General features: G+C 37.1%; 1 protein-coding gene across 1 annotated transcript; it reads right to left on the bottom strand.

Moving 5' to 3' along the window:
• Positions 1-8478: 8478 nt before the first annotated feature.
• LOC124273551 lies at positions 8479-13125 on the bottom strand (the record flags this gene model as incomplete). The annotated part of the gene is made up of 5 exons (XM_046708831.1): positions 12965-13125; positions 11757-11859; positions 11217-11340; positions 9060-9185; positions 8479-8623 (listed from the first exon to the last, which is right to left on the bottom strand). Coding segments are annotated over exons 1-5 (511 nt in total), but the record flags the coding sequence as incomplete, so codon positions are not given.
• Positions 13126-13356: the final 231 nt, after the last annotated feature.

The raw sequence follows: 13356 nt of genomic DNA, 5'->3' as shown, positions 1-13356 counted from the left end.
CGTTACTAGTCTCTTTTGTTGCAATAACAATGGCTATGTCATCATGACCTCGGTGTGTTTGTTATCGTTCTGTAAGGTGTGTTTTCACATGGGTGTTAATGGGTACTTGTAAAATGCAATTATACCTTCACTACGATTCCCTGTGACGCTTAATTATTATTTAGTGTAAGTATTTTGTCGCAATAACGGGAAACAGAAAGTGTACGAAGGCGGCCTAGGCAGGCATGCAACATGCTTTGAACCTCAGCCAGCATCAAGCTGTTTTGAATACAAAGCATTTCTGTCTTTTCTCGTTTTCAATGTTCCATGATTGGACGTCTCATGAGAAAAATCTCCATATGGGTATGGTTCAGGTTAAGTTTGTTAAACACTGATTGCGTGCCGTTTGTTAAACGGTTTAGGCGAACATGGTAGTCGACTATCTCAGCATCTAAATGACATAGTTGTCAAAAATAGTGTATGTGTAAGACAGGATATGAAACCGGTGTTGTACATATTGTGTTAAACATTCCCGTGCTGATGAAACATTTTGGAGAAATGGTATAGTGTATAGAAGACAGGGAACTATTTCTCTGCAATGGTTTCCTTTTGATCAGCACGTTGTACCTGTGAAGGATACATGTGTGCTGTTCGATCTCAGGTACAGCGTGACCTATTAGGCCTCACAAACAGGAGTTAAATGATATAAACGTCACTGGCTAAATTGCATATCAAGCGATCGAACTTTCATCTTGTTTGTAAAGAAACGTGCTTCTTCTGTAATCACTTTTGTGCATGCCAGTTTGTCTGTTTACCTTTCTCTCTCTCTCGTGAGACATCGGGTGGTCAGGCTCGCTGACCTGGTTGGCACATATCATCGTATCCCAACTGTGTATATTGATGATCAGGCTGTTGATCACTTGATTGTCTGGTCCCGTGCTGAGTGCGGCGTTAACAACAACCAAACAGACAGTCAGTCTTTACCTTAGCCTAAGATTGGTGTCTGGACAGAAACTGATGGTTTAGACATTTTACCTTGGCCTAAGATTGGTGTCTGGAAAGAAACTGATGATTTACTGTCTTTACCTTAGCCTAAGATTGGTGTCTGGAAAGAAACTGATGTTTTACAGTCTTTACCTTAGCCTAAGATTGGTGTCTGGAAAGAAACTGATGTTTTACAATCTTTACCTTAGCCTAAGATTGGTTTCTGGAAGGAAACTGACGTTACAGTCTTTACCTTACCCTAAGATTGGTATCTGGAAAGAAACTGATGTCTTACAATCTGTCCCTTTGCCTGAGATTGGTGTCTGGAAAGAAACTGATGTTTTACAGTCTGTATCTTAGCCTAAGATTGGTATCTGGAAAGAAACTGATGTCTTACAATCTGTGCCTTTGCCTGAGATTGGTGTCTGGAAAGAAACTGATGTTTTACAGTCTGTATCTTAGCCTAAGATAGCTGTCTGGTGAGAAATTGATGTTTTACAATCTTTACCTTAGCCTAAGATTGCTGTCTGGAAAGAAACGGATGTTTACAGTCTTTACCTTAGCCTGAGATAGGTGTCAGGTAAGAAACTGATGTTTTACAGTCTTTATCTTAGCCTAAGATTGGTGTCTGGAAAGAAACTGATGTTTTACAGTCTTTACCTTAGCCTGAGATTGGTGTCTGGAGAGACACTGATGTTTTACAGTCTTTACCTTAGCCTAAGATTGGTGTCTGGAAAGAAACTGATGTTTTACAGTCTTTACTTAAGCCTAAGATTGGTGTCTGGAGAGAAACTGATGTTTTACAGTCTTTACCATAGCCTAAGATTGGTGTCTGGAAAGAAACTGATGGTTTAGACTTTTTACCTTGGCCTAAGATTGGTGTCTGGAAAAAACTGATGTTTTACAGTCTTTACCTTAGCCTAAGATTGGTGTCTGGAAAGACACTGATGTTTTACAGTCTTTACCTTAGCCTAAGATTGGTTTCTCAAAAGAAACTGACGTTACAGTCTTTACCTTATCCTAAGATTGGTGTCTGGAAAGAAACTGATGTTTAACAGTCTTTACCTTAGCCTAAGATAGGTGTCTGGAGAGAAACTGATGTTTTACAGTCTTTACCTTAGCCTAAGATTGGTGTTAGGTAAGAAACTGATGTTTTACAGTCTTTATCTTAGCCTAAGATTGGTGTCTGGAAAGAAACTGATGTTTTGCAGTCTTTACCTTAGCCTAAGATTGGTGTCTGGAGAGACACTGATGTTTTACAGTCTTTACCTTAGCCTGAGATTGGTGTTTGTAGAGAAACTGATGTTTTACAGTCTTTACCTTAGCCTAAGATTGGTGTCTGGAGAGAAACTGATGTTAACAGTCTTTACCTTGGCCTAAGATTGGTGTCTGGAAAGAAACGGATGTTTCACAGTCTTTACCTTAGCCTAAGATTGGTGTCTGGAGAGAAACTGATGTTTTACAGTCTTTACCTTAGCCTAACATTGGTATCTGGAAAGAAACTGATGTTTTACAGTCTTTACCTTAGCCTGAGATTGGTGTCTGGAAAGAAATTGATGTCTTACAATCTGTCCCTTTGCCTGAAATTGGTGTCTGGAAAGACACTGATGTTTTACAGTCTGTATCTTAGCCTAAGATTGTTGTCTGGAAAGACACGGATGTTTTACGGTCTTTACCATAGCCTAAGATTGGTGTCTGGAAAGAAACTGATGTTTGACAGTCTTTACCTTAGCCTAAGATTGGTGTCTGGAAAGAAACTGATGTTTTACAGTCTTTACTTAAGCCTAAGATTGGTGTCTGGAGAGGAACTGATGTTTTACAGTCTTTACCTTAGCCTAAGATTGGTGTCTGGAAAGAAACTGATGGTTTAGACTTTTTACCTTGGCCTAAAATTGGTATCTGGAAAGAAACTGATGTTTTACAGTCTTTACCTTAGCCTAAGATTGGTGTCTGGAAAGAAACTGATGTTTTAGAGTTTTTACCTTAGCCTAAGATTGGTGTCTGGAAAGAAACTGATGTTTTACAGTCTTTACCTTAGCCTAAGATTGGTGTCTGGAAAGAAACTGATGTTTTACAGTCTTTACCTTAGCCTAAGATTGGTTTCTCAAAAGAAACTGACGTTACAGTCTTTACCTTAGCCTAAGATTGGTGTCTGGAAAGAAACTGATGTTTTACAGTCTTTACCTTAGCCTAAGATTGGTGTCTGGAAAGAAACTGATGTTTTACAGTCTTTACCTTAGCCTAAGATTGGTGTCTGGAAAGAAACTAATGTTTTACACTCTTTACCTTAGCCTAAGATTGGTGTCTGGAAAGAAACTGATGTTCTACAGTCTTTACCTTAGCCTAAGATTGGTGTCTGGAAAGAAACTAATGTTTTACAGACTTTACCTTAGCCTAAGATTGGTGCCTGGAAAGAAACTGATTTTTTACAGTCTTTACCTTAGCCTAAGATAGGTGTCAGGAGAGAAACTGATGTTTTACAGTCTTTATCTTAGCCTAAGATTGGTGTCTGGGAAGAAACTGATGTTTTACAGTCTTTACCTTAGCCTAAGATTGGTGTCTGGAGAGACACTGATGTTTTACAGTCTTTACCTTAGGCTGAGATTGGTGTTTGTAGAGAAACTGATGTTTTACAGTCTTTACCTTAGCCTAAGATTGGTGTTTGGAGAGAAACTGATGTTAACAGTCTTTACCTTAGCCTAAGATTGGTGTCTGGAAAGAAACTGATGTTTCACAGTCTTTACCTTAGCCTAAGATTGGTGTCTGGAGAGAAAATGATGTTTTACAGTCTTTACCTTAGCCTAACATTGGTATCTGGAAAGAAACTGATGTTTTACAGTCTTTACCTTAGCCTGAGATTGGTGTCTGGAAAGAAACTGATGTCTTACAATCTGTCCCTTTGCCTGAAATTGGTGTCTGGAATGACACTGATGTTTTACAGTCTTTATCTTGGCCTAAGATTGTTGTCTGGAAAGACACGGATGTTTTACGGTCTTTACCATAGCCTAAGATTGGTGTCTGGAAAGAAACTGATGTTTGACAGTCTTTACCTTAGCCTAAGATTGTTGTCTGGAAAAAACTGATGTTTTACAGTCTTTACCTTAGCCTAAGATTAGTGTCTGGAAAGAAACTGATGTTTTACAGTCTTTACCGTAGCGTAAGATTGGTGTCAGGAAACAAACTGATGTTTTACAGTCTTTACCATAGCCTAAGATAGCTGTCTGGAGAGAAATTGATGTTTTACAATCTTTACCTTAGCCTAAGATTGCTGTCTGGAAAGAAACTGATGTTTACAGTCTTAACCTTAGCCTAAGATTGGTCTCTCGAAAGAAACGGATGTTTTACAGGCTTTACCTTAGCCTAAGATTGGTGTGAGGTAAGAAACTGATGTTTTACAGTCTTTATCTTAGCCTAAGATTGGTGTCTGGAAAGAAACGGATGTTTCACAGTCTTTACCTTAGCCTAAGATTGGTGTCTGGAAAGAAACTGATGTTTTACAGTCTTTACTTAAGCCTAAGATTGGTATCTGGAAAGAAACTGATGTTTTACAGTCTTTACCTTAGCCTGAGATTGGTGTCTGGAAAGAAACTGATGTCTTACAATCTGTCCCTTTGCCTGAAATTGGTGTCTGGAAAGACACCGATGTTTTACAGTCTGTAACTTAGCCTAAGATTGGTGTCTGGGAAGACACGGATGTTTGACAGTCTTTACCTTAGCCTAAGATTGTTGTCTAGAAAAAACTGATGTTTTACAGTCTTTACCTTAGCCTAAGATTAGTGTCTGGAAAGAAACTGATGTTTTACAGTCTTTACCGTAGCGTAAGATTGGTGTCAGGAAAGAAACAGATGTTTTACAGTCTTTACCTTAGCCTAAGATAGCTGTCTGGAGAGAAATTGATGTTTTACAATCTTTACCTTAGCCTAAGATTGCTGTCTGGAAAGAAACTGATGTTTACAGTCTTAACCTTAGGCTAAGATTGGTATCTCGAAAGAAACGGATGTTTTACAGTCTTTACTTAAGCCTAAGATTGGTGACTTGAGAGAAACTGATGTTTTACAGTCTTTACCTTAGCCTTAGATAGGTGTCTGGAAAGAAACTGATGTTTTAGAGTTTTTACCTTAGCCTAAGATTGGTCTCTGGAAAGAAACTGATGTTTTACAGTCTTTACCTTGGACTAAGATTGGTGTCTTGAAAGAAACGGATGTTTTACAGTCTTTACCTTAGCCTAAGATTGGTGTCTGGAAAGAAACTGATGTTTTAGAGTCTTAACCTTAGCCTGGAATTGGTGTCGGGAAGGAAACTGATGTTTTACAATCTTTACCTTAGCCTAAGATTAGTGTCTGGAAAGAAACTGATGTTTTACAGGCTTTACCGTAGCCTAAGATTGGTGTCTGGAGAGAAACTGATGTTTTACAGTCTTTTCCTTAGCCTAAGATTGGTGTCAGGAGATAAACTGATGTTTACTGTCTTTGCGTTAGCCTAAGATTGGTGTCTGGAAAGAAACTAATGTTTTACAATCTTTACCTTAGCGTAAGATTGGTGTCTGGAAAGAAACTGATGTTTTACAGTCTTTACTTAAGCCTAAGATTGGTGTCTTGAGAGAAACTGATGTTTTACAGTCTTTACCTTAGCCTAAGATTGGTGTCTGGAAAGAAACTGATGGCTTAGACTTTTTACCTTGGCCTAAGATTGGTGTCTGGAAAGAAACTGATGTTTTACAGTCTTTACCTTAGCCTAAGATTGGTGTCTGGAAAGAAACTGATGTTTTAGAGTTTTTACCTTAGCCTAAGATTGGTGTCTGGAAAGAAACTGATGTTTTACAGTCTTTACCTTAGCCTAAGATTGGTTTCTCAAAAGAAACTGACGTTACAGTTTTTACCTTAGCCTAAGATTGGTGTCTGGAAAGAAACTGATGTTTTACAGTCTTTACCTTAGCCTAAGATTGGTGTCTGGAAAGAAACTAATGTTTTACAGTCTTAACCTTAGCCTAAGATTACTATCTCGAAAGAAACTGATGTTTTACAGGCTTTACCTTAGCCTAAGATTGGTGTCAGGTAAGAAACTAATGTTTTACAGTCTTTATCTTAGCCTAAGATTGGTGTCTGGAAAGAAACTGATGTTTTACAGTCTTTACCTTAGCCTGAGATTGGTGTCTGGAGAGACACTGATGTTTTACAGTCTTTACCTTAGCCTGAGATTGGTGTTTGTAGAGAAACTGATGTTTAACAGTCTTTACCTTAGCCTAAGATTGGTGTCTGGAGAGAAACTGATGTTAACAGTCTTTACCTTAGCCTAAGATTGGTGTCTGGAAAGAAACGGATGTTTTACAGTCTTTACCTTAGCCTAAGATTGGTGTCTGGAAAGAAACTAATGTTTTACAGTCTTTACCTTAGCCTGAGATTGGTGTCTGGAAAGAAACTGATATTTTACAGTCTTTACCTTAGCCTAAGATTGGTGTCTGGAGAGAAACTGATGTTTTACAGTCTTTACCTTAGCCTAAGATTGGCGTCTGGAAAGAAACTGATGTTTCACAGTCTTCACCTTAGCCTAAGATTGGTGTCTGGAGAGAAACGGATGTTTTACAGTCTTTACCTTAGCCTAAGATTGGTATCTGGAAAGAAACTGATGTTTTACAGTCTTTACCTTAGCCTGAGATTGGTGTCTGGAAAGAAACTGATGTCTTACAATCTGTCCCTTTGCCTGAAATTGGTGTCTGGAAAGACACCGATGTTTTACAGTCTGTATCTTAGCCTAAGATTGGTGTCTGGGAAGACACGGATGTTTTACAGTCTTTACCTTCGCCTAAGATTGGTGTCTGGAAAGAAACTGATGTTTGACAGTCTTTACCTTAGCCTAAGATTGTTGTCTAGAAAAAACTGATGTTTTACAGTCTTTACCTTAGCCTAAGATTAGTGTCTGGAAAGAAACTGATGTTTTACAGTCTTTACCGTAGCGTAAGATTGGTGTCAGGAAAGAAACAGATGTTTTACAGTCTTTATCTTAGCCTAAGATAGCTGTCTGGAGAGAAATTGATGTTTTACAATCTTTACCTTAGCCTAAGATTGCTGTCTGGAAAGAAACTGATGTTTACAGTCTTAACCTTAGGCTAAGATTGGTATCTCGAAAGAAACGGATGTTTTACAGTCTTTACTTAAGCCTAAGATTGGTGTCTGGAAAGAAACTGATGTTTTACAGTCTTTACCTTAGCCTGAGATTGGTGTCTGGAGAGACACTGATGTTTTACAGTCTTTACCTTAGCCTGAGATTGGTGTTTGTAGAGAAACTGATGTTTTACAGTCTTTATCTTAGCCTAAGATTGGTGTCTGGAAAGAAACTGATGTTTTACAGTCTTTACCTTAGCCTGAGATTGGTGTCTGGAGAGACACTGATGTTTTACAGTCTTTACCTTAGCCTGAGATTGGTGTTTGTAGAGAAACTGATGTTTTACAGTCTTTACCTTAGCCTAAGATTGGTGTCTGGAGAGAAACTGATGTTAACAGTCTTTACCTTAGCCTAAGATTGGTGTCTGGAAAGAAACGGATGTTTTACAGTCTTTACCTTAGCCTAAGATTGGTGTCTGGAAAGAAACTAATGTTTTACAGTCTTTACCTTAGCCTGAGATTGGTGTCTGGAAAGAAACTGATAGTTTACAGTCTTTACCTTAGCCTAAGATTGGTGTCTGGAAAGAAACTGATGTTTCACAGTCTTCACCTTAGCCTAACATTGGTGTCTGGAAAGAAACTGATGTTTTAGAGTCTTTACCTTAGCCTGGAATTGGTGTCGGGAAGGAAACTGATGTTTTACAATCTTTACCTTAGCCTAAGATTAGTGTCTGGAAAGAAACTGATGTTTTACAGGCTTTACCGTAGCCTAAGATTGGTGTCTGGAGAGAAACTGATGTTTTACAGTCTTTTCCTTAGCCTAAGACTGGTGTCAGGAGATAAACTGATGTTTACTGTCTTTGCGTTAGCCTAAGATTGGTGTCTGGAAAGAAACTAATGTTTTACAATCTTTACCTTAGCCTAAGATTAGTGTCTGGAGAGAAACTGATGTTTTACAGTCTTTACCTTAGCCTAAGATTGGTGTCTGTAGAGAAACTGATGTTTTAGAGTCTTTACCTTAGCCTAAGATTGGTGTCTGGATAGAAACTGATGTTAACAGTCTTTACCTTAGCCTGAGATTGGTGTCTGGAGAGAAACTGATGTTTTAAAGTCTTTACCCTAGCCTAAGATTAGTGTCTGGAAAGAAACTGATGTTTTACAGGCTTTACCTTAGCCTAAGATTGGTGTCTGGAAAGAAACTGATGTTTTACAGTCTTTACCTTAGCCTAAGATTGGTGTTTGGAGAGACTTCAGACTACTTGTCACTACTTCAGACATAATATGAGGTGGATGCAAGTAACAACAATAATGATTTGGTGTCTTGTATTAAACTGATATTTAAGTACATATTAATACATATGAATGTTATAAAGGACCCATAGATTTTTACATTTCACAAACTAACATAACAAACCTTTGATTTCTTGGACTGAGCCATTATACGCTTGTTCAATGGCAAACACCAGCGTCTCCCTTGCCCTTTCACACTGGCAAGCATAGATCCAGGTATTTCCATCACAACACGTAATGTGCCGTCTCCGAACAATGTAATAGACATCCTAAATACAAAAAAAATATGTAAAAGTTTAGTGAGACATGAGACATATATTAATACAACAGATGTGTTAAATAATGAATCTAATTAGAGGTATTTGGGGACAAAACATGTACATTTAAAAACCGATGTATAACTTGCTTTAAAACTTTATCTAAGATACATTATTAAGGGTAAAATGTGTTCAAAGGATTGGAAAGAAAGAGAGATATGTAAAATTACATCAAACGTTATTGCACCATTAACAGGGGAGAATATAGGGCCATGGCGCTTTAGCTGATGTGGATATGAAGAAAATCTTCAGTAAACATTTTATTGTAATGTACAATAAATTTGGAAAAAATCTTATTTCTGAGCTTTTGCAACGTTGGGTGGACAATGAGCCATGAAACAAAAACCATTTGACAATGGTGAGATGTAATATTATAAAACTGAACAACCTTCAATTTGTTACATGTCTGGTCAAAGTCTTGCAGGGCAAATGCAGTGTGATGGGGGCTGCTTGGAGACAGGCCTTTACCCTGAATCAGCAGGTGCTCATACTGCCTTAGTGGTGTGAGTGTATACTGAAAGGCAGATCAAATAGACAAGAGTCATAAGAAGATGACATATACCCCCAGTATGATGCAATTCGGACATGGAAAATATGTAAATAGCAAAGGGCACCACTTCAGGGTGAGTTTGATATATCTATGAAGTTTAGTGGAAAAATATTTAACGGTTTCCAAGTTATGCTCTGGAAACAAAATGATTACGTACAGACGGGACGGACTGAGACATGAGGTGTTGACTATATACCCTGGCATAAAAGCATAAAAATGGGTAGATAAATTCAACTTTCTATAACAATTTCTGACGGACCCTTGGGGGTCGGGGAAAATGACTTTCAGCATTTTAGACAGGTGGACCTGTGTTGACGATGGCCTGACCCAAGTTAACACTTGTTAGCTGATAGTAACCATTTACATGATACTTTGATTGCCCTTGGTTGCCCATGTAACTGCTGAACACTTGGGGTGTGGTACCCTGGTTAGCAGCCTCCATGTGACATCCAGTAAAGAAAATTAGTTTCAATTTTAAATTCAATCATGAATAAAAGGATTGTGTTATGTAAATGTTGGTTGCAGAACAGTGTACAAGAAGGACTGGTTGGCTTGGAGTGAGTATAATGTGTCTGAGTTGGGTATTCATGTTAACTGTGGTATGGTAAGTCTGGGGTAGTACAAACAGCCATGCATACACACACATGCACATCGTCATATGATTGAAATATTCATAATTACAACTCTAAACCTCATTTTATTTCACCTGCTAATTCATGGAATGATCTTTCCCAAACTTTTATTGATGTTTTTTACATTTAGTTCATCTCTGCAAAAATTTAGTAAATGGGATTAGGAGTAAGTTTAAGAAAGGCTTGATCTTCCCCAGAACTTTTATTGATGTTTTTTACGTTTAGTTCATCTCTGCAAAATTTAGTAAATGGGATACGGAGTAAGTTTAAGAAAGACTTGGGTTAGTAGACATTTAGGAAGTGATACTTCCTGGAGACATATAGTTAAAGTTTCGAAGGGAATGACAGGTAGAGGGAACAACGAAGTAATGGTTAGGCTATGCTGATATATTGCAGGCACATAAAATGTGAAATAGATAATAAATGTAGTTGAAATGCTTTCGTATACAAATATTATTTAAAATAATTAGTAAGGAGGCGTGACAACCAATTACACATTCATGGAAAACACCCCATGACATTTAATCATTTTCACTTATCTGATAAATTTGTAAGACATGCTTGCACAATAAAATTTAGCTACTACCTAATTGTTTAGTTAAAATAGATGGGATAATATAGTTCATATGAATACACATGGTATAAAAATTGGCAAATAAGAACATTTCTGTTTTCAGAAAATGACATTCAGACATAATAGATGCTGTTTATATTCTACACAGTAATGTTCAACTAGAAGAGATAATGACTTCTAATTTGTTTATGCTAATAAACTAAGATATTATTGGTAATAAATATACTGATGGAACCATAAAAGCATCCCTTTATATATTGTGGCATTTTCACCCACAAAGCATGCAAAGAACTTGGAAAAGGATATCAGGGCACTTGTACTTTCATAGGTTCCCTTATTTGTGTCCTTCAGTATATATGTTATTCAACACAGATACATGACCATAAATGATTTTGGTCACCAAACACTATTCTAATGCAACAAATCACAAATTGACGATCACGTCATTGACTATTTGTATACGATTCGTTATTGAAAATATAATATTACTACACAAGGGGACGTCACCTGCAAAAAAGTACGAAGAAACCACAAAGCATCGCATTCTTTGGTATATAAATAGACCTTATAACATACAGCCACAAGGAAGTTCAGTTAGGTTTTGAAATGTACAGGACCAAAAGGACTGCATACTAAATTGCACACTGATCATGTGAAAATATATGAATGGCTTAAGGGTTGAGTTTGGTTTAATGCCATTTAGAAATGTTAATATGTAATACAAAACAATTATACAAAGTGAATTGCCACTAGCTAAGGAATTTAGTTCCTACAGTCTCACATACCAACCTCAGATTCAATGACTGTTTTAGGAGTAGAGAGTTCTTGATCAGACGGACCCGGCTGTTGCTGGTGATGAATTTGCTGATGCTGCTGTTGTTTTGGGCATGTTGATTTTGAAGCCTTCTGTGCACTAGAGGAATTAAAAATAAAAGGAGACACTAATGCTTACACAGAAAAATGGAGCTTGTGAGGTGACGTACTTAAACAATAAAGCCTTCATGGCCAATGGGAACAGATTATTTTTCTAGGAAGAATGGAGATATGACACATCAGAATGAAGAATAAGGACGATGCTCACCATACACTAGCTACTGAATAGTGAGATAGTGAGTGAGTATAGTTTTACGCCGCCTTTGGCAATATTCCACACTGAACTCATGTGGGGAATCGAACCCATGTATTTGGTGTGATGAGCGAATACTTAAACCACTCTGCAACCCCACAGCCCAAGGCTACCGAATAAATATGATAGCTGACATGACAACTGTAATAGCTGCTGAATGTATAATAATAATTAATAATGATAATAATGAATATCATATTTACACAGTATCACCCTTCCTTAAATTCCTCCTCTTTCTTGAAGTTTGACTCGGAACGATTATATTGTCAAAGTCCTCGTTCAGCTGGAACCGATTTGGGATTATGGCTACAACAAATAAAAAATAAAAGAATTTGTAATGATTAGCCCATGAAACACTGATATATGGGATATATGTAATTTTAACATATGATTCCTAATTCTACAAAATATACAGTGTTGTTGACATAATTGGACCCTATAATACTCATATTTGGTAGCTTTATTATGCAAAATATTGAAGAGATGATTGGACCTTATATAACATTGATATGAGGCTTTACTTCTACTCAGCACAATACATGTGTTTCAGTGTTAATTAAACCCAAGCACTTTGACATATGTTCACTATATTATGCAAAATATAGTTTATTCAGCAAATTTACTGCCAAAATGTAGTAACATTCGCAGTTACTAAGTAAGATTAATCAGGTTTGGGAAACCTACCGATCGGCCTATAATAGGCCAAACGGGATATAATAGGCCGTTCCGCCTATTTTGCTGTAGGCCGATTGGCCTTTAATTATGATATTCATCAAATAAATTTGAAGTGGTGCATTTCCGCATGAGGATATTAACATCATTATAGTTTTGATGTCCTAAGGTTTTCATTCAAACCCTTTTTGAGCATTTTCATCACATAATAAAGAAGTTTTGAAATTGCTAATTAAATATAAGACTATAATATTTTTGACAATTTTCACTGAAAATTAATGACATAGATATTCAGTTTTAGTTGTCAAAATGAAAATCTGTGCAAAATTGTGTTCTTAAATGAAACATCTTTTCCTGAACATTATATAAATTTCCATTTTATCCAAAAACCTATTTTTTCCAAGCTGAGCAGGTCCATTAACTATTCATCTCTAGGATCTAATAAAACCATTTCGTGCGGAAATTGATAGTTTGTGAACTGTTAATAATAATGGTCAAATATAGCCTGATCGGCCTACAGCAAAATAGGCAGAACGGCCTATAATATCCCGTTCTGTCTTTTATAGGCCGATCGGTAGGTTTCCCCAACCTGTCTATTTGCTAGACGCAAGTTAGTGGCCAAATGACTCAAATAGTTACAATAATCAACAGTTAAATAAGGGCCAAGCTAAGCAGGTACTAATGGCAAAGTTTTGACATCATTTGATGACTGGTTATATGTAATATCAATGTAATTTACCTGCATGATTCATCTTGAATTATCCAACGGTGGAAGCGGAAGTTCAAATATGAACATGGATTACTCCCTTGTTGTACCGAATGACACCTTAAAAAAGACGACATTAATGTATATTTCGCAATAATATAGTAACACAAATATCAAAAAGCATTTTCACAAGTTTTTCATAATGTGTCTATTAGATAATGGGTTAATGCCAATGTATGTGCGAAATGTGAGATTTGAAATACTTTAATATGACTGGCGCGTAAGTGTGGCGCTTAGCCATATTCCAGGCTGCTTTAATACATGCACTGGCGCGTCCGCCATTTCAAACTGTTGCGTAACTGTCTACCTCCAAGAAAATAAGTAGGTCAGACGATTCCATTATAGTGTTGCCAGGGGGTACAGTA

The sequence above is a fragment of the Haliotis rubra genome, unplaced genomic scaffold, assembly GCF_003918875.1.
Source record: "Haliotis rubra isolate DU_JTF1 unplaced genomic scaffold, ASM391887v1 Scf1817, whole genome shotgun sequence".
Classification (NCBI taxonomy): domain Eukaryota; kingdom Metazoa; phylum Mollusca; class Gastropoda; order Lepetellida; family Haliotidae; genus Haliotis; species Haliotis rubra.
This window is presented reverse-complemented; position numbering and strand designations above follow the sequence as displayed.